Source organism: Moschus berezovskii, chromosome 13, assembly GCF_049115385.1.
Source record: "Moschus berezovskii isolate FMDL1 chromosome 13, NW_MosBer_1.0, whole genome shotgun sequence".
Lineage (NCBI taxonomy): Eukaryota > Metazoa > Chordata > Mammalia > Artiodactyla > Moschidae > Moschus > Moschus berezovskii.
Genome location: NC_142472.1, coordinates 2,846,619 through 2,868,154, shown reverse-complemented (window position 1 = coordinate 2,868,154; position 21,536 = coordinate 2,846,619). Strand labels below are relative to the sequence as shown.

The following is a 21,536-nucleotide window of genomic DNA, read 5'->3' as shown; positions in this document are numbered from 1 at the left end:
CACCGGATGTCCCTCCCCTCGTGTTGGCATTTTAAGCGTCAAACGCTTTAACACGTACGCAAGAAAAGCCCCCGCAAAACCTTAACTCCGCCCAGGAGAAGGAGACATTCCGGAGTATCCATCCCTATTCCCCGCCAGCGTAGTCGGACAGCCCCTCTTGCGGTCATCCCAGCGTGATTCGTCTTCCGCAGACCTGTGAGAGCAGCCCCAGGTAGGGTCGCGGAGAATCCGGGTTCACAGGCTACAAGAAAACTCCGCAGGGATTCGAATTACCGAGTGTCGACGCTCCGTCCATCGGAAGTCTGCCCTGAGCGACACGGACCACTGATCCCACCAGCTGCGGGGATGCAGACAGGACTCAGCGCTTTAAAGCTCTGGGTGGGGTTTTCCAGCGCTCGCTTTCCTGCTTGTTTGCTTAGATTCGTTGAGAATCTCAAACGTTTTCTTTCGCTGTGACTTTTCTTCACCCTCAAAACCCTGAGGACCACGGCTCGGAGGCATGAACAAACGGTGACTTTACTGGTTCCATGTTATTTTTTTTTCTAGTTTTCCACGAAGTCTGCGTCTCACCTGCGGTTTTATAGCTAAGCCTTCTCCAGGCCTCCTGCCAGGGTCCTCTTCCCGCCCTGATGTTGCAGTGTCTCCAGTGCTTGGGCAGGGTCATGGGCGTACCTTTGACAGGGAATGCTGCAGCCATTCCACCACCAAACTGACAGCGGGACAGCAGAACCAAATCGTCCAGAGCCTCTGCCTGTGCCCCTCGCCGTGGTTGAATTGAGAGACGAACCAGCTGGAACGCAGACTCTCACGCACTTGGATGCACCGTGGAATCAGGGCACTTAGGGGCAGAGGCTGACACAGAAAGTAGAAACCAAGACTCCCCTGGTTGATATTCATGAATCGGCATAACCCCAAAGTGAGGATGTCAGTATTGAGGTAGCAACTCTTGTTTCAGTGGCCAGAGGACAGCTCTTCAGCCTGGGGCTCCCAGTTCATTCCCACCAAGGCGTGGTGGGAAAGACCCAGAAAAGAACTGCCTTATCTTTACATCGGCAGGTGAAATAAGGGGGAAAGACTTGGCCTAAGAGGCCAAGTTGAGAAATGAGAGTGGGTGGGCGGCAGAGCCCTGCACACCTCAGTCGAACCCCGCCCTACACTAACTCACTGTGAAACGTCCGCAGGTGGGTTGACCTCCCCGGGCCTCGTGAGGTCATCTGGAAAACAGGCAAGGGGGTGAGGACTCCACCGCCCTGTTAGGAAAGTGAGAACTAAGTCAAGTCCCGCCTGTATTAGGAGATTGGCACGTAATGAACACCTGGGAGATGCTGATTACTGTAAGAACTGTGTGAAGAATCCTCATCAGGGTGACCACACATTCTTACGGCTTAAGAAGGACTCACTCCCTTATTCCAACCCAGAGCCATCCTTGGAATGGACAAAGGTTTGCTCTTCCGGAGATAAACCAGTCAATCCTAAAGAAAGTCAACCCTGAATATTCACTGGAAGGGCTGATGCTGAAGCTGAAGTGCCAATACCTTGGCCACCTGATGCGAAGAGCTAACACATTGGAAAAGACCCTGATGCTGGGAAAGATTGAAAGCAAAAGGAGAAGAGGGTGGCAGGGGATGAGGTGGTTAGATACCATCACCGACTCGATGGACATGAATTTGAGCAAACTTCTGGAGACAATGAAGGACCGAGGAGCCTGGCATGCTGCAGTCCATGGGGTCACAGATTTGGACACGACTTAGCGACTGAACAACAGCAACACTTATATGATAAAAACATAAAGGACACTTTAGTAGATAATGTAAGGGTCACAGCCTAACTTATGACACATTTTAAAACATTTCTTGGCTGCAGTTGAACCTGCTGATTGGAATTATGAGATTTTTTTAAAAAACTTTAAATAGCAAAAATGGAGGGTTCAAACAAAATGAAATATATCCATTGTTTATGAGCTAGCAGCTCGTCCTGGAGGATGCTAGTCCACACACCGCCTCAGAGGACTGAGTACTGAACCGCCAGACCTAAGAGGAGTCCCTGTTACCTGGGGGCAATGCCCTGTTTCACACCCTGAGCCCAAGCAAGACCCCTGGAGAAGGCTTCCTGACCCACACGGCCCGAGAACCCAGGCTGCGCTGTCCCACTGCTGCCCCGCTGGGAGCCCACCGCAGCCCGTCACCTGCTGGCCTGACCCTTTGCTTGTTGGTTGTTGACCACGTTCCTGGGAGGGGAGCTCCCAGCTCCATGTCTTTGCCTCACGGAACCCCAGCCCCGGGAAGAGTCTGGACAGAGGAGCTCGCAGTAAACAGCGGAAGTAAAGGATGAAAAAATAATAATATCAAGAGAAACAAAAGCAGATAAATGTGTGTATCTTGAGACAGTTTTAAAACCAAACATGCTTTACTAATTTTCAGAAGATTTTTTTTGTAAAAGGCAAAACAGAGTTGACTAAATTGAATAGTCTTTCAACTCCAGCCTGTTGGATGATCTCTGGTTGTCGTGAGCTAAACCTGACCTTGGACACTTCCCATGCCAGCCTGGCCAAACCCTTTTCACTCGTATATATATATATACACACACACATATGTATATAGACTTACCTGGTGGCTCAGATGGTAAAGCGTCTGCCTGCAATGCAGACCCATGTTCCATCCCTGGGTCAGGAACATCCCCTGGAGAAGGAAATGGCAACCCACTCCAGTACTCTTGCCTGGAAAATCCCATGGGGTGGCAAAGAGTCAGACACGACTGAGCGACTTCACTTTCACTTTCTCTCTCTCTCTACATATATATATATAATTTTACTCATTTATTTATTGGAGCTGTGCTGGATCCTCCCTGCTGCTTGGACTTTTCTCCAGTTGTAGTGAATGGGACTTCTCGTTGTGGGGGCCACGCTCTAGTTGCAGCTCCAGGCCTGCAGGCTTCAGGAGTTGCAGCTCCCGGGCTCTAGCTCAGTTGTAGCCTGCAGACTGAGTTGCCCCGTGGCCTGTGGGATCTCCCCAGATCAGGCACGGAGCCCGCGTCTCCTGCAGTGACAGGCAAATTCCTGACTGAGCCACCAGGAGCACTCTGTTCACTTGTGTGTTCAATGCAAAGAGTCAGGAGCTACTCCCTGGGTCACAGAAATGCAAACACTCCTGGCTGGTTGTTAAAGCCCTGCTCTTTTTGCCCTCCTTCTGTCTGCCCACCGCTTGCCTCTCTTAGCCTGGCACATGCTCCTGTGTGTGCCCACCAGGCACGTGCTCACTCGTAACGGAGTGGATGCCACACGGCACAGAGGAGGGGGCTCTAAACAGGACCCCAGGGAGGGGGAGGGAGGCGCTGAGCTAGGGAGAGGCCACCCCAGGCCCAGAAGTGTGAGTGGTGTGGGGCCTCTGGGTAGGGGCTCCAGGCCTGGGTGCTATCTGAGTGCACGTCCGAAGGGCCGGGGGAGGCAGCGCCCAGGAGGGAGAGCTAGAGTTCTGCCCAGCCGAGCCCCGGGGAGTGAGCTCAGCCTTCCTTCTGCCTCCCTCAGGATCACAGCAGACAAACTGTTCACCATCTGCAAAACCCAGTAGAGCACATTACGTTTATTATCCTTATGAATAACGTCTTAGTCTAAAACTTCAGAAGGACCTAAGAGACAGAAGAGTTTCCTGGGCACCCGCAGCCAAGGGGCAGAACCGGTGTGGAAAGTCCTGACGTCACACAGGAATCCCCAGGGGTGGAACTCTGGTTTTTGTTTTTTTTTTTTTGCTCCTCAGACTAATTTGGGCAGTGGTTTCTGTGTTTCTGCATCTCAGAGAGTTCAATATAGGACATGCATGTTGACATTTAGGTGTTGTTATGTACAGAATGCAGAAGTAGGGTTTTGAAGTCTTAATATTCCTAAGTGGGGACTCCCAGGTGGCTCAGAGGTAAAGAATCCACATTCAATGCAGGAGACGTGGGTTCGATCCCTGGGTTGGGAAGATCCCCCGGAGGAGGGCACGGCAACCCACTCCAGTATTCCTGCCTGGAGAACCCCATGGACAGAGGAGCCTGGTGGGCTACAGTCTGTAGGGTCTCAAAGAGTCAGACAAGACTTAGTGACTGAGCATGCATGCATTCCTAAGTGGATAATAACATCTTCTATAACCATAAAAGCATAGTTTTGTGTTTTTTTCAAAACTGTAAGTTTGCCTCAGCTCTACTTAAAAACTTAGAATTTCTAAAACATTGAATATATCATCATATTTCTTTCAGGAAATAACCTTCACAGGATACGCAGTTCTATAATTACACATATGACATCAAAAATGCTATAGAATTTTGGAAATAGCAGATTTATGAAATTCACTATTGTCACTTAACGCAGTCTGTTGCATTTAACAGTGGTATAGCAGACAGGTGAATATATTGTAGACCATACATTTGATTAGGGATGATTATTAATTTACTATTTCAAATGTAATGAATGTTTGACTTCCTGAGTTTTATTATTTCCTTCCACTGTTTGATTCAACTTATTGGGTATATTTGATCAGGAAAGAATCATTTTTTTCTACAATTTATTTTAGGTTTTGAAACGAACATGAACCTTACTAGCCGAGAGGATTTTGGTACTTCAGAAATTACATCAGAGACACAGGACAGAAATGCAAATAACCATGGGATTCAATTATCTAATTCACTCTCCAGTGCAATGACTGCTGAAAATGGAAATTCCGTCTCAAACGGTAAGCACTTCTTTAAACTCGGAAGTAAATAGGTACAAGTTTTAAGCTGTATCAACTTTCTAGGGGGAATGAATTTAAAACAAAAGTGAAGTAGCCTTAAAAACTTGGAAAGGGCATGCAAGATGAAATATCACTGTAGGGTATATGGTCAACTTATTATTTTCAAGTTAAAGAATTAAAATAGCATTTAATATTAGCTAGCTTTTTTTTTCTCAGAGATTTTTGTGGAGCATTTGGTCTGGGGAAGCCAGTATAAAGTGAGACTTATCCTGAGCAGAGGAAATGATGCTCTAATAGTATTTTTAAAGAAACATATAGTTTAAAAAAAAAGAAAACTTAAGAAAGCTGTGGTACATATGCAAAATGGAGTATTACTCAGCCATGAAAAAGAATGCATTTGAACCAGTTCTAATGAGGTGGATGGAACTGGAGCCTATTATACAGAGTGAAGTAAGCCAGAAAGAAAAACACCAATACAGCATACTAACGCATATATATGGAATATAGAAAGATGCAAATGATAACCCTGTATACGAGACAGCAAAAGAGACACAGATGTATAGAACAGTCTTTGGGACTCTGTGGGAGAAGGCGAGGGTGGGATGATCTGAGAGAACAGCACTGAAACGTGTATATTATCATATGTGAAACAGATCGCCAGTCCAGGTTCGATGCATGAGACAGGGCACTCAGGGCTGGTGCACTGGGATGACCCTGAGGGATGGGGTGGGGAGGGAGGTGGGAGGGGGGTTCAGGATGCGGAACACATGTACACCCAGGGCGGATTCATGTCAATGTATGGCAAAACCACTACAATATTATAAAGTAATTAGCCTCCAATTAAAATAAATAAATTAATTAAAAAAAATTTTTATGCAATAGTTGATTTGTTTGTGTTTGTTATTTCAGATGTACATCAAAGTGATTCAGATATATATATATATACACACACACGTATATTCTTTTTTAGATTCTTTTCCCTTATAGGTTGTTACTAGCAGTGAGTAAAGTTCCTGTTGCTTATTTCCATGCCTCATGGAAAGTGAAAGGAAGTTGAAATGAAAGAAAGGAAAGAGTGAAGGGTATGAAAGAATGGTAAACTCCACGTTGATTTAGGTATTCGATGTGAGTATGTCAGTGGATGTGTCTTATGGAAGCTGCCTTGCCTGTGTGTGTCTAAACAAACCGTCTTGGCTGTGTGTATCTGAAAGCTCTCTAATAGTGGCCTAGACAAATAGGTTATTCCTTGCACCCTAGAAGCAGCCCAGGGCTTCTAGGTAACGTCTGAAGAGAAAATTCAGACCAACCTTCTCTTGAAGAGCCTGAGGGCATGGGTGTGGGCTGCAAGGAAGGCCAAGCAAGGAGGTCTGAATTCTAGGCTTTTCTCTGAAGGACATCGGGGTGCTCACCAAGGCCACTGGAGGCAGCTGGGACGCTGGGCTGTGTCTCCTAGGACTGTGCGGACAGGCTGTGTCCAGAACTTCAAAGGCCCTAGGTGAGCTTGAAGGGTCCACTGTAAGAGTCAAACGAAGAACTTGTTGGCCCCCAGCTCGAGTGTGAATCCTCTCAGTTCCTCGGGCTGGACTGAGGTCCTTCAGGATGACAGAGGCCACAGATCTATCCCAAAGGACAGTGACAGCATCCTTAGCTTCAGGATGTCCATACAAACCACTTTTCAAATACAAAGTTCAACATGTCGTCAAAAGGAAACAGGCACATGAGGACACAAAATAAGATGAAAAATGGCAAGCAGAAATAGCAGTGTATCCACAGGGCCTCAAAAGACTGGAGTTCAGAAGCACATGCTTTTGAAGCAAGTATGTTTACTTTGCCTAAGGAGATAAAAGGATGAAAATCTCAGCAGAAATCAGAAACCATAAAAACATATCCAATGGAAATTCTGAGATTGAAGAATACAGTCATAAAATTAAGTACAATAGAGGATGAGTTTAAAGTTAATTAGACACAGTCATTAAAAAAAAAAAAGTCCTAGGGAAGAGGAAGATAAATCAGAAAATATCCAGAATGAAGCACAAAGAAGCAGCGTGGAAATTTCAGAAATCGATTTAAAGACACAAAGGATATGGCGAGAAGGGTTATTGGAATCCTAGGGAGGGAAGACGGAGTCCACGGGGAAGAGAAACGATTCTGTGAGAAACTGGAGAGAATTTTCCAACACTGATGTAAACACTAAGCAGCTGGCTTAAGTTGGCAGTTTCTTATAAACATGCACCTTCCCTATGACCCAGCAGCCCCACCCCGAGGTGTTTACAGAAGAGAAATGCAAACAGCGTCCACAGGAACACCTGTATGCAAATGCAAATCCCGCTGTCATTCACAGTCACCCAAAACTGAAAATCCCAGAGGAAATCAACCCTGAATGTTCATCGGAAGGATGGATGCTGAAGCTGAAGCTCCAGTACTTTGGCCACCTGATGCGAAGAGCTGGAAAAGACCCTGATGCTGGGACAGATTGAGGGTAGGAGGAGAAGGGGGCAACGGAGGATGAGATGGTTGGATGGCATCACCGACTCAATGGACATGAGTTTGAGCAAGCTCCGGGAGCTGGTGGAGGACAAAGGAGCCTGCGTTCTGCAGTCCACGGGGTCACAAAGAGTCGGACACAACAGAGCGTCTCAACAACAATGAAAACTGGAAATAATGAAGGGCCTTTCAGCTGGAGATTGGGCAGTATTCGATATCTATTGCCCTGGAACAATGCCCCTCCGCCCCCAGAACGTGGAGGCTGTGGTTTGTAGTTTCTGCGGGTCAGGAACCTGGGTGTGGCTGAGCTGAGTGCCCTGGGTTCAGGGTCCCTCACAGGGAAGTGATCAGCCATCAGCTAGAACTTCAGGCTTCTTGAGGCTAGCTGGAGAGATGGTCCAGCTTAAGTATCACTTACAGGAGCATCTCCACAAGGGAGGCCTCACGACAGGGCCGGGGCTTCCCCTGGAGCAAGCTGTCCACAGGAAAGCTGGGAAGAGTCCCCGGGGTGGAAGCCACACTCACCGTATGGCTGTTTCTGGAGAAGACAGCCAGCGTTCCAGCCACATACAGCTTGTTGGCTTTGGGCCACACGTCCAGTCGACTCATGGGAGGGGGTTCTGTGAGGTGTGAGTGCCTCCAGGTGGGCCCATCAGGGACCACTTCACAGGCTGCCCAGCGCATGGATGAACTCTGTGATAAAAAAGGATAAACCGCTACTGCAGGTGACAAAAATGTATTCATCACAAAGGCATTGCACTGCATAAAAAAAAAAATTCAAACATTCTGAGTCCATTTATTTGACATTTTGGAAAATGCAGGCACAGGGACAGTAGGAGATGAGTGGGTTGCCAGAGAATGGTGCTGGGCTACTGTAAGGAAATATTCAAGTCGGCTTGTCTGTAAGGAGCAGTGGCTTCGTGGCTGCAATTGTGGGGGCTGGAGTCCAAGGTTAGGGCGCCGGTTTGGGTGGCAGCCTTCTCGTAGGCTGCAAGTGGCCGGCTTCTTGGTTGTCCCCAAGTGGTGGAGGCAAGAAGGTAGCCAGCTCTCTGGGGCCACTTTTATAAGGGCACTAACCCCATTTGTGGGGCCTCCACCCTCAGGACTTAATCATTCCAAAGGTTTCAGTTTGGAACTTTCAGTTCAGTTCAGTTCAGTCGCTTAGTTGTGTCCGACTCTTTGCAACCCCGTGAACCACAGCACGCCAGGCCTCCCTGTCCATCACCAACTCCCGGAGTTCACTCAAACTCATGTCCATCGAGTCGGTGATGCCATCCAACCATCTCATTCTCTGTCGTCCCCGTCTCCTCCTACCACCAGACTCCTAGCATCAGACTCTTCCAGTGAGTCAACTCTTTGCATGAGGTGGCCAAAGTATTGGAGTTTCAGCTTTAGCATAAGTCCTTCCAATGAACACCCAGGATCGATCTCCTTTAGAATGGACTGGTTGGATTTCCTTGCAGTCCAAGGGACTCTCAAGATTCTTCTCCAGCACCACAGTTCAAAAGCATCAATTCTTTGGCGATCAGCTTTTCTTCACAGTCCAACTCTCACATCCATACATGACCACGGGAAAAACTTAGTATTTCAACATGTGAGTTTTAGAGGAACACAGACTTTCAGAGACCTGATTACCCCTCAAAGGTTCTACCTCCCAATGCCACCACATTGGGGGCTAGAATTCCAGCGTATGGATTTTAGGGGGACAGAGATGTTAAGACTGCAGCAGACTGCAGATGGCCATTTGATATTGACAAACAGGAGTGAGTGTGTTCCTGTAAATTCAGGCTTCGCTGGTGGCTCAGACGATAAAGAATCTGCCTGCAACGTGGGAGACCTGGGTTCAATCCCTGGGTCGGGAAGATCCTCTGGAGGAGGGCATGGCAACCCACTCCAGTATTCTAACCTGGAGAATCCCATGGACAGAGGAGCCTGGCAGGCTACAGTCCATGGGGTGGCAAAGAATCAGATATGACTGAGCGACTAAGCACAGCACAGCACATACGGTAAAGGTGACTCTTTCTGTCTCTAAGTGTGACTTTTTAAAAAATAAATAAAACTCTGAGTAGAATAAATACAAAGAAAAGCACACCTCGGCATATCATAGTAAACCAAGCATGAGTCTTAAAAGCAGCCAGTGAAAGCCAAAGTCGCTCAGTAGTGTCGAACTCTTTGCGACCCCATGGACTATATAGTCCATGGCATTCTCCAGGCCAGAATACTGGAGTGGTTAGCCTTTCCCTTCTCCAGGAGATCTTCCCAACCCAGGGATTGAACCCGGGTCTCCCGCATTGCAGGCAGATTCTTTAAAGCTGCCAGAGATTAAAATGAAAAAGACAAATTACCTTCAAAAAATCAGTGGACATTCAAAGACAATAAAATAACATATTTTTTAAAATGAGGGCGCAAGAAGGTGGGAAGGTATTTCCCAATGGCCGTTAGATAGCCAGGATGGTGATACCCTGGCTTCACCCTGCTTTCTCTGACTTCCGTCCAGGTCCATGTAAGGTCGTAGGGTGTGTGTAGTTTTCCATCTGAGAATGTTGCTCACGCAAGGATGCTCATTGCTGACCTGCCCAGCAGGAGGAGGTAAATGGATCTTGGATAAAATCTAGCAGGCAGTTTTCATCACAAGTCTCGCTTTGCTTAGGAGGAGTCATGGGGTGGGGAGTTGATTGGAGCAGGGTTTGTTCAAGCTTGGCATGAAGGATCCCAGGGTAATGCGGGAAGGTTCTGTTGGCACCCAGCAAGAAGACTGGTTCAATGGCACCCACACATAGAACAAGCCCCAAAATGTTTCTGAATGCTAGCCACCCGCAACCCCAGTATTAAGCAGGGATTACATATAAGGGTTGGAAGTGTAGACTCATAAGATGCGGCTTTTTGGTGCCTTGCAAGGAAATGACACAGGGAAGACAGAGAAGGATTTTTATACCAGCCGTAAAGATTTCTAGGGAAAGGACCTTCAGTTACCCAAAACTGCATTACCGCCAAGAGCAGGCAGAGGCTGCACCAGCTCCTGGTCCTGCAGCACAGGTCTCCCTAAGTTTTCTCTCTGGCGTGGGCAGCCTTCTTCAATAACCTCTTACTGTTCGCCTGGTGCTTTCATTTTATGCAGGTTATAGAGACTACATGTTTATGTGACAATTTGAAAAACACAGGAGGGAATAAACAATAAGCAAAAACTACTATTCCTTATATTACCTGAAAATCCCCAAAACATGTCTCATATTCCACTTTGTAGAATTCTGTATTTTTTTCATACAGATGTATCTGTGTGCTCATATAAGATGTTTGGTTGTTTGTTTTGTTTTTTTTGAAATAAAGCTTGAGCTACACTCTACATATGGCTGTAACCACCTGCTTTTGTTCCCTGAGGGACCTCATATAGTATATCTCTAGGTGAGCAAACGCAAATCTGTGTTGTTGACCGCTGGTCATTAATTGTATGCGATGCATAGCTTCTCATCAGATACAGCTACCAAGACTTAAAATAAGTGCGTCCTACCTGCTGGATATTAGAATTATCTCCCGATTTTCCACCCTTGAAATAACACTAGTTTATGTTGGATTACTCCAACTTGAATGAAATAGGCATTTTGTAAAACTTTTCATGTTAGTGTTTGAAATTATGTGTGTGTGTGTTTAGATGGAAATATAGAGATGTAGTCTTTCTTATACATGAATATGTATAAGAAATTACGTATTGAAATAGAATTTGAATGATGGCAATAGTACTGTACACGTACAGTACGTGATAAGGGACTCTTTCTCAAAGGTTGTATGTATCTAGTATGAAGGTAATAATTTACTATTTACTTTCACCTTTGGGGTATTTAAGGATAGCTGCTAAACAAAAAAGGAATTTAAAATATATTGTATGATCAAAACTGAATACACAAATGTTTAAAAAGGTAACCATATATCCTTTCATTTTTACTAAATTTTGACTCCCTGACATTCTCCCTAGCTGATCTGGGGTGATGCTATTCTTTCCTGAGGAAAGAGAAAATAGGCATGCCAGTTTGACAAAATATTTAATTTGTCTGTGTTTTGAGTCAAAAGCCAAAAACTATGGCTTTGGGAAATACCAAAAAACTCTGAGTCTTATTCTAAAAATCAGACTAAATCCCCAAACTGGTGGAACAAAAACAAACAAAACTCCTGTAGACCAAATGGAAATTTTTGTTGGATATGTTGCCTGAAATTAATCATATAAAATTACATATTTAGGAATACTGGGCCTCTAAATTTCAGTATGTAACAGATAGTGTATGTTCAGACCCTGGAACACAGATTTATATGTTACGCCGTAAATGTTGACAAATAACGCCAGGTCTGTATCGCAATTCATAGAAGATCACTTGAAAATCTCGAGTTGTGTGGACGAAAGGAAAGTTATTTTGGCTAGGCTTTCGGCCTTTCAAAGCAGCTTGACGTGTTTATGTTGACCTACTTGTGTTGACACCATGAAACCTCCCCATGACTGTTAAAATATCTGGCACAAGACTCTGGTAACGCAGCGCCAGCCCTCATTGACAGGAACAGCACTGCATGTTTCATAGGAACCCGTGAGTCCTGTGCCGAGGCCGGAGTCAGAAAATCCCTCCTAGTCAGTATGATAAAAACCTGACTGAATATTGTACATGTACAGCGCGTGATACACTGTTGCTCAGTCGCTCAGGCATGTCCGACTCTTTGCGACCCCATGGACTGCAGCACGCCAGGCTTCCCTGTCCATCACCAACTCCCGGAGTTTGCTCAAACCCATGTCCATTGAGTCGGTGATGCCATCCAACCATCCCATCCTCTGTCGTCCCCTTCTCCTCCTGCCCTCAATCTTTCCCAGCATCAGGGTCTTTTCCAGTGAGTCGACTCTTCACATCAGGTGGCCAAAGTATGTTGCTGCTGCTGCTGCTAAGTCACTTCAGTCGTGTCCGACTCTGTGTGACCCCATAGACGGCAGCCCATCAGGCTCCCCCATCCCTGGGATTCTCCAGGCAAGAACACTGGAGTGGGTTGCCATTTCCTTCTTCATACACAAAGTATGATACGTATGTGGTCATTGTAACCCAAATTGGTTAGCGGTACTGATTCAGGATCAACAGCATAGAGTCAATATGCTTTCTGAATAAAGTCACGAGATGGGAATAAATGCTTGAATAAATAACTTGAAGTTTTAATTGAATCAGAAATCGTGTTATTTTCGAGGAAACAGTTTCTCTTGAATGCCAGTATCTGCAGTCTACCTCTGCTACCCAGCAATAATGATCTGTTTGTTCGTTTGCTGAAATATAGTTATGTGTGGGTAATTATAGCTATCACTTACTTTAATTGCCATCTTTTACTGATGTGAACATAGGCTTAGATCTTTTCTCGTATACTTAATTATTCCCTGGACTTGTGGTTATTTATCATTAGATTAGAGAACAGTTTTTAGTGCTAGAATGTTGTCATTATATCAAACAAAATATTGTGAATCTGAAGATGTTTATTTTGTGGGGACAGACCTAACAAATTCTATACAGGCCATTTTCTGCTGCTTGAATGACTATGTATTTTATCATTGGGCATCAGGGAAAAAAATGGCCATTAAAAGAATGAAGTCCTTACATTTGGTTTTACATTTACCACTCTCAGAAGATTTGCCTTTTGAATTTGTGCCGTGTTTATCCTCAGCACATTGTAAGGATAATCTGTGATGATGCAGTGCTGGGTGAGACCACTTACAAGACCAGAAGCCCTGCATTCTTTGCATAGACTCTAAGGCCATAGTGAACCCGGTGCCATAGTAGGACCCAGCCACCCTCCTCTGGGAACCTCGGAGAAGGGCTCTTCCTCTTCTGCTCAGGAGTAGATCCAGACCACTGGGGATGGAGCCTTTGGTTGGGATCCATGGAGTACACTCAACTATAGGTTTCACAACATCACCTAGTTTGTGGGAATTGTATAGATTCTTTGGAACTCACACTGCTCTCTGATTCAGAGCCTACCTGCCCAGAGAAGCAAGCCTTCACTTGACAATCTGGAATATTGTGCAACTATCTATTCTGAGCAGCAGAAGGTAGTTTTGCAAGGGAAGCAGGCTCCTCGAGCATTCAGAGAGCCCTGCCCCACACCTCCTTTCCATTTGAAGATACTTTGAAGTCATATTTAGTAACTTCTAGTTGGGACTTAATTTCAATCAGTTTCCCCCACTGAGGTTGGGAAGTTGGGTTGAAAGTGACCGATGGGAGGGCCTTTAACTTCTGGGCCACCCCACCATGTCCCCACCCACACCCCACCCCTGCCCTGGCCGAACAGCAGGCCACCCCCAGGGTGTGGAATTCTCTCCTATTCTGCTGCCTCGGCCCATCCATCCCTTCCAGGCTGGCCCTCCTCCCCCTTCCTCACCTTGAAAACTCCATCCCCTCCTGGAAGGTTCGCAGCCTGTGGCCTCTCCACCATCCCTCTTCCTTTATTTGCTCCAACCAGAGTGAATCCTTGCTTTCTCCAGATCCAGTTCAACACCACTCATGCTCCGCATAACCTGTAAGCCGTCCTGTTGTGTCCTTTTTTAAGATTTAATTGACTTTCATTGGAGGACAGTTCCTTTGCAGCATTGTGGTGGTTTTTGCCACTCGTCAGCATGAATCAGCCATGGGTGTATGTGTCTCCCCACCATCCTGAACCCCCTCCCCCTCCCTCCCCGCCCACCCCTCCAGGTTGTCACGGAGCAGCGGCTCTTGGGGCCCTGCTTCCTACATCAGACTCACCCTGGTCCCCTGTTCTACAAATGGCGATATATATGTTTCAGTGCTGGTCTCTCACATCGTCCCGCCCTCCCTTCTCCCTGAGTCCGGAGTCTGTGCTTGACTCTGCGTCTCCTTCGCTGCTCTGCATGAAGGGTCGTCAGTACCTTCTTCCTGGATTCCATTTCTTAAGAACCATTCCCATTAAGACTTGAGCTCCTTGGATGCAGGACTTCTCTTGGCCCTTGATGGCGTCTCCCAGCGCTGTGGCCCAGAGGGTACCCTGATACTCCCTGACTTTCTTTGGCTGGCCCTGTGTCAAGCGGCTCTTGCTGTTGACTTGGTTCTGAGTTTGGATCCTTGCTGAGCTGAGTTTCTGGCCGGATTCTGCGAGCCATCTTCCAGTTGATAATTCAGTTTTAAAAAGTGGGTCACGGCCCTTCTCCTTCCCCAGGTCCCCAGTCTCCGTAAGAAGTGCAGTGAACGGAATTCTCTAGAAGCAGACTTTAGGTTTGCTTGGTCCCCTTCACACATTTGCTACTCTTCCGTCACATGAAGCCCAAGCTTTTAGCTTTGCCCCACTACCTGGTCATACATTTCATTCCTGGCTGCTGCTCATCTAGCTCCCTGGAAATGCCAGCCTGTGTCTGATCTTAGATTTCCACCCACCCTTCCCCTGTTTTTTGTGTTTTGTTTTGTTTTTCCCTTTCCACTGCCCTGACCCCACAAATGGGAAACAAACTGCAACCCCAGGAACCCATTTACTCTCATTGTCCACAAGCTTCTCTTTTTCCCCCATCAGTGTTTCATCAGACTTATTTTCAGCCCCTGGAAAAGTTTCCCTTCTCCCCTTCAGTGCTTCTTTGCTCACTTCTCTGCTATTATGACATTTTTTCTTCTCTGTTTTTTTTGTGGGTTTTTTTTTTTTGCCAGTACACTTCCTCTTTGCTTAACTAAGCCTCCAGCAATGCCTGTATTCCCAAGCTGCTTTAAAACCTTTGTTATTCAATGAGTGTTTACTGACCTTCATTTCAATCTGTGAAATGTCACTCTTTTAGTTTGATCAATAAGTTCCTGACTTACTTTATTCGAGGAAAGGACACCCAACTTAACGGCTGCGCTGTGTTGCCCTTGTAGGCTTACCTGAAGAAGATGGATTCTCCAGGCTGTCTGGGGGTGGAGCCTCCTCCTTTCAGAGACACAGAGAGAGTCACACCACTCAGGTAAGGACCCCTCGATGTTTTGATGCTGCCCTTTTCTGTGATAACTGGAGCTAAAAGACAAGAAGAGTTTCGTGAAGGTGTGACCAAGAGTGTTTGTTCCCGCTGGACTAGGGAACATAGTTTTTTCCAACCCTGCCTTAAGTTTCTTCTCAACATTCTTTCTCCTTTTGTATTGGCTGACTCCTATTTATTTTCTGCTCCTTTCCTGGTGGCTCAGGCAGTAAAGAATCTGCCTGCGGTGTGGGAGACCCAGGTTCGATCCCTGGGTTGGGAAGATCCAGTATTCTTGTCTGGAAAATCCCATGGACAGAGGAACCTGGGGGGTTACAGTCCATAGGATCACAAAGAGTCGGACATGACTGAGAGAATAACGTTTAAAAGAAGAATGTCCAGAACACATAAAACTTAACAAATGGTCTTAAATGGAGCATTATCGACATACTTTACCCGTGGCATTATAGAGTCACTGTCGGGTGACGAGAACACTGCAGTCACTGAAGGGTCTTCGTATTTACTGCATTTGACCTCAGCTGAAGTAAGAAGGCTTTAAGTGGCAACATCATGGACATAAAATGCTTGACACCCTTGTGGTTTTATGGCCATTATCTCTCAGTTAGCACCTCAAATCCCACATAATCCAAACACATTTACAAACAATCACATCATCAGAACACTGCAAAATCAAAATGAGTTTACAGCTCACAAAACTGTTTTGATATGCTTCAGTGATTTCACATGTATGCATAATGTGTTTGGCCTCAAAAAGTTCGCCAAAATAAAGAGGATTATCACTTAAAAATAAACTCTAGCATTTGTAGAAAGTAAAAGGATTTATATCAATAGTTTAGTGTTCTTTTTATGTTCAATTTTAAAATAAAGTCTTTAAAAAATATGACTTTGCTTTGAAGGTGGTACACAACCAAAAATGTATTAAAGATTTTAGTGTTGATATATTAAAGATTATTGCTTTAGCAACAAGATTATCTTGTATGAAGTTGCCGTACAACTTTTGCTATGTCAGATATCTACATTAAAATTATCTAAAGTCAGGTATCTAGATGTTTCCATGAAACCAGCTATCCAGCTAAGGATCCAGTTTCCATCAGAATATTTGATTATGTAGGCACAGTTATATTATCAACTGAGATTTTTCTAAATAACACTGATGAGGTAGTGAGAAAAATCAATAATTTTAATCTTAAAAATAAATCTTACAGTAGGCAATATGCTGAAATCACTTATGCTGATATATAGGCATTGAAAGAGAAAAAATATGCTGATTGCTTGCAATAATAGATTGTCCTAATCTCCCCTCTGTTCCTCAGAGATGCACTTACTTTACCTTGTAAACACTACAGATGCTTTATCTACAGTAAGTCACAGGGGACCTGCTTGTAAAGAACAGAACATCGGATTGATTTTTGTCAAAGGGTTGACTCCTATATGTTACAGCACAGCAACAGAGACACCCTTCCCAGGGCTTCCGCTGTGCTGTGGGTCATAGAGAAGAGGCTTAAGCTGGAAAGACGGTGCCTTAACAGAGACATCTTGGCAACTTCCCTCAGGTCTTCCAGTGATTTGGTTAAGATGTCAAGAAAGATGGGAGAGGTCACCAGGACTAATTTTCTGTTTTGTCTTTTTTTTTTTAAGAGTTTTTTGATGTGGGCCATTTTTAAAATCTTTATTGAATTTGTTACAATACTGCTTCTGTTTTATGGTTTTGTTTTGGTTTTTTTTGGCCACAAAGCATGTAGGATTTAGCTCCCCAACCAAGGATCGAACCTGCACCTGCTGTGTTGGAAGGCAGCGTCTGAACCATTGGACCCCAAGGAAGTCCTGGGACTAATTTTCCATTCCCAGCTTTCACTGAGAGCTTATTTTCAAAGGCAGGCATAGTGCATTTTTTTGTCAAGGAAATGGAAAACCAGGCTCATTTTCTTGCATGCCTGGTGCAGGCTTTCTCTTGGCAGGACACGTGGGTCAGTGCTGGGTGCCCATCACGGTTAGGTGGAGCTCTGCCTTGAATGACCACACATCTCTCAGCATAAATGCCTCTTGGGTGACGTTTATAGAGGAAATATAAACACATCAGACATCTTGCAGTCTAGATTTTCTAGTAAAGCAATTAAGTAAGAATTCTGTAAAATCTGCCTTGAACTGATTGGGCATGCAGCAATAAAATTAAATGCTGACTAAAAATTGAATTCCTTGTTGAGGATGTCTGTATTTTAATTAACATCATCAGTGATTTTAATGAAATCCCTTTAAGAAAGATAAAATGTCTGGGCATTATTGCAGATAAAGAAATCAAGAAATAGATTTGGTAATTTGCCAGAGATCATAGGGAAAATGCAGAATCCAGGGTTTGAATGGATGTCAAGATCCTCTGTCTTGTTTCTGAGAATAAACTTGCCATAACTCACTAAAAGTAATGGAGATGTCATCTAGCTTTTACATAAAATTTGGAAGGCAAAGTCTTCCAAAATACTTGGGTCGAGATCAAACCAAAAGAAGTTTGGGTCAAGGTAAAAATCTTAAATAGCTGTAGTAGACATCTGTGGTTGTGTTTTTAGCTGCTGGCCACATATTTAAATTTCTCACTGACCACAATGAACATTTAAGGGAAGAGATTTCACCTTCCTCCCCTCCGTGGAGAGCTGGACAGATGCTTGTGACACGCACTCAGTCTGCCCACCGTGAATTATGAGTTAACGGACATACAGCGGAAGGGACGAGGATAGATGTCACCCCTGGGGGGCCCCCTGGGGGTGGTGGCTCCCTCCATGGGCCACAGATGTTAGCCTGTGTCTGTGACCACAAGCCACTGCAATCACTTTGGGTCCAGCCCACGTGCCAAACCTGCCCTTCTTAAATTCATGCCGTTATTTTGCTTTCCAGAATGTTTCCGCCTGTGAGAGTTGGTTTCTGTTGCTTACAAAGAAAAATTTTGACTGGTACACAAATTTGATTTTATTCTCATTATCTATAAAATTTACTTTAGAGCCACAAGTTATTTTTAATTTTATTTTTCTATTCCCTATTTTGTTTGAGTTGAAGTACAGTTGATTTCCAATGTTGTGCTAATTTCTGCTGTGCAAAAAAGTGATTCAGTCACACACATACATACATTCTTTTGAAATTTTCTTTTCCCTTATGGTTTATCCCAGGAGATGGGATCGGGCTCCCTGTACTAGCCAGTAGGACTTTGTTTTTTATCCATCCTTTATGTGATGATTTTCATCTACTAACCCCACACTCCTGGTCCATCTCTTTCCTTCCCTCCAGGGATATGGTGTGGTTTGCAATCTTCAATTTTCATTTCATTTATCGTATTTCTTGCCAAGCCTTCTGTTATATCCTTTAGCTTTTCTAAAGAGCACTAGAAGTTGTTTTTACTATCTGATGTATTCAGGTATTCACTGTAAAACATCATAGATGGTTTCTGATAAAACAGTGGCCATCCAGTGCCTGAGAGCTTAATAAATATCTACTGCCTCTCGACAGCCTCCAATGAAAGCCCCAAACAGAATCAATATGCAATTGATCCATATCAAGAAACAAATTGTTATGTGGTTTGTTTTACTGAACCATCAAAGGAACCTTTTTGTAATGTCACATATCAAAGAAATGAAGAGTTGCAGACCACTCAATAAACCCAATGCCTTCTTTCTTTCTCCATTTTATCTGTCACGCGGATTGCTTGAAATGTATTGTGGCAGGGAAAAGAAACAGTGTGTTAGATAAAACTGCAAAGTGTAGACACCTCTCGTTTAATTGTTAAGGCGTGATTCTAAAACACATGCTGGGAATTAGAAATCAGACAACCATTTCAAAAGGAATCATGTGTATCTCACTGATAAGCTACTAACCAAGGGGGATCCAGCACAGACAGTGCTTCCACACAGCCAAGGTTTCAGGAAATCTGTTTGCATACCTCATGACTTCCATATTATGTGCCAGAAATGAAGGCAGTAAATTAATTGGATGGTAGAAGTTAAACGGCAGCGTTTTCAACAGAATGGACATGTCCTGTATAGATATATAGAAACTCGGAAAACAACAAAAATAAATCCCATATTTTATGTTTCCTTCACAGAGTTGTACCATATGTATATCCGAGATGTTTCAAATGCATGATGTGTTTTTCTGGCGAAGACACTGAGTGTCATCAAAGAGGAAAATTCAGTCTTAAGAAAGGGATGAGAGAGCAGAATGGCGACTGTTCTTTCGTACGCTTTACTGCTCCAGCGGGAGCTGGTGATGGACAGGGAGCCTCGGCCTGCCACGGTCCGTGGGGTCGCAGAGAGTCGGGCACGACTGAGCGACGGAACCGAACTGAACTATTGACGTATACTTGGTGACTGTGTTTTTAAAAGGAGAAAGATCTCACGATATCTCTGCAGGTCACCTTTTCCTTTTTAAAAACTTGGTCACGAGACTTCCCTGGTGGTCGAGGGGTCGAGCCTCTTCTTCCACTGCACGGGGTACGGGCTCCCTCCCTTGCCAGGGGACTAAGCTCCCACGTGTGGCATGGCCAAAGAATAAAGCCACAGTCGTGATTCTGATTTCTCATTCCTTCAATATTTAAAAAAAACAAGAAAGAAGCCAGGATAAGCGGGGCTGGGAGTGACAAGAGTGGTGTGGAAGGAGGTTGGGTCGGGCTGCAATTTTAAATCAGATGACAAAATGAGAACCTTGCTGAGCAAAGATCAGGTAGAAAGTCAGAGTGTCAGCCAGGCTGGGGTCGGGGGGCTCTTTAGGTGGGGAGGAGCAGAGACCGTGAGATGGTCAGCGAGGCTGGAAGGGAATAAATCTACATATTACTGGATGTCGTCATGAAGAGCAATGGAAATTACCATGAGTTACGTGTTAGTGCAAGAAAAGGGGAGCTGTTAAGTTACATACTCTAGCAAGAGGCTAAATGTAAACGACCAGTTACCGTATTGCATTGTCTTTCTTTAAAACAATTAACCAGCTTTGGAAACCTTGGTCTGCTCAGAAAATAAGTAAAGGGCAAGTATTTGCATTTTCTGTAAGTGGAAAATATAAGACAAATAACTCTACTCCTCCCAAGATAACAGAGAATTGGAATATTGACACCTGGGAACCTGGGCCCCAGATGTTCTGAGTTGTTAATTGTTCAGTCACTCAGTCCTGTCTGACTCTTTGCGAACCATGAACCGCAGCACGCCAGGCCTCCTTGTCCGTCACCAACTCCCGGAGCTTGCTCAAACTCCTGTCCATCAAGTCAGTGATGCCATCCAACCATCTCATCCTCTGTCGTCCCCTTCACCTCCTGCCTTCAATCTTTTCCAGCATCAGGGTCTTTTCCAAGGGGTCAGTTCTTCACATCAGGTGGCCAAAGTACTGGAGTTTCAGCTTCAACATCAGTCCTTCCAATGAACACCCAGGACTGATTTCTTTTAGGATAGACTGGTTGGATCTCCTTGCAGTCCAAGGGACTCTCAAGAGTCTTCTCCAACACCACGGTTCAAAAGCATCAGTTCTTCGGCCCTCAGCTTTCTTCACAGTCCAACTCTCACATCCATACATGACCACTGGAAAAACCATAGCCTTGACTAGACGGACCTTGGTTGGCAAAGTAATGTCTCTGCTTTTTAATATGCTGTCTAGGTTGGTCATAGCTTTTCTTCCAAGGAGCAAGCATCTTTTAATTTCATGGCCGCAATCACCATCTGCAGTGATTTTGGAGCCCAGAAAAATAAAGTATCTCAGTATTTCCACTGTTTCCCCATCTATTTCCCATGAAGTGATGGGGCCACATGCCATGATCTTAGTTTTCTGAATGTTGAGCTTTAAACCAACTTTTTCACTCTCCTCTTTCACTTTAGTCAAGAGACTCTTTAGTTCTTTTTTGCTTTCTGCCATAAGGGTGGTGTCTTCTGCGTATCTGAGGTTATTGATGCTCTGTATATTAATGGGATCTGACAACTTTGAAAGAAAAATTTAGGCTAAAGGAACAGAAAGTTTTCCATGGTGCTAAAACGTAATCAGCTGACATTAGTGAAGGAATTTATTTTATGACCTTAGAAGACCTCCAGGGCCTGATTCTTCACTGATCTCTTTGATTACACTATTATTTGAAACTGTCATGTCCTATTTCTGACTCTGCCAGAAATAGGTTCTAAAACAGATGAACTATGATATTGGGAAGAAGTGTCATGAAGTCAACGATATAAAAAGCCTAAATTTTGAAGCCCTAGTGGATTTAAATTAATTTTATACACTTTCAGGTGATTTTTATTATCTATTTTGGGAAGGAAGTCTCGATTAAAGAGATTTGCTCTCTTATGTTGCCAACTTTGGCAAAATCTTGTCTCTTTTTCTTCCTAATGCTTCCTGACATCTGTTTTCCTTTCCCTATTTTCTCT

At 44.6% G+C, this 21,536-nt stretch overlaps 1 protein-coding gene across 1 annotated transcript in view; it reads left to right on the top strand.

Annotated features, from left to right (window-relative positions):
- Window positions 1-21,536, top strand: part of MYO16 (myosin XVI) — a 478,842-nt gene that overhangs the window by 444,861 nt on the left and 12,445 nt on the right. The window contains exons 33-34 of the mRNA XM_055426698.2: window positions 4,548-4,706; window positions 15,059-15,144. Coding sequence (XP_055282673.2) covers window positions 4,548-4,706; window positions 15,059-15,144 — 245 coding nt within the window. The remainder of the gene's footprint in view (window positions 1-4,547; window positions 4,707-15,058; window positions 15,145-21,536) is intronic.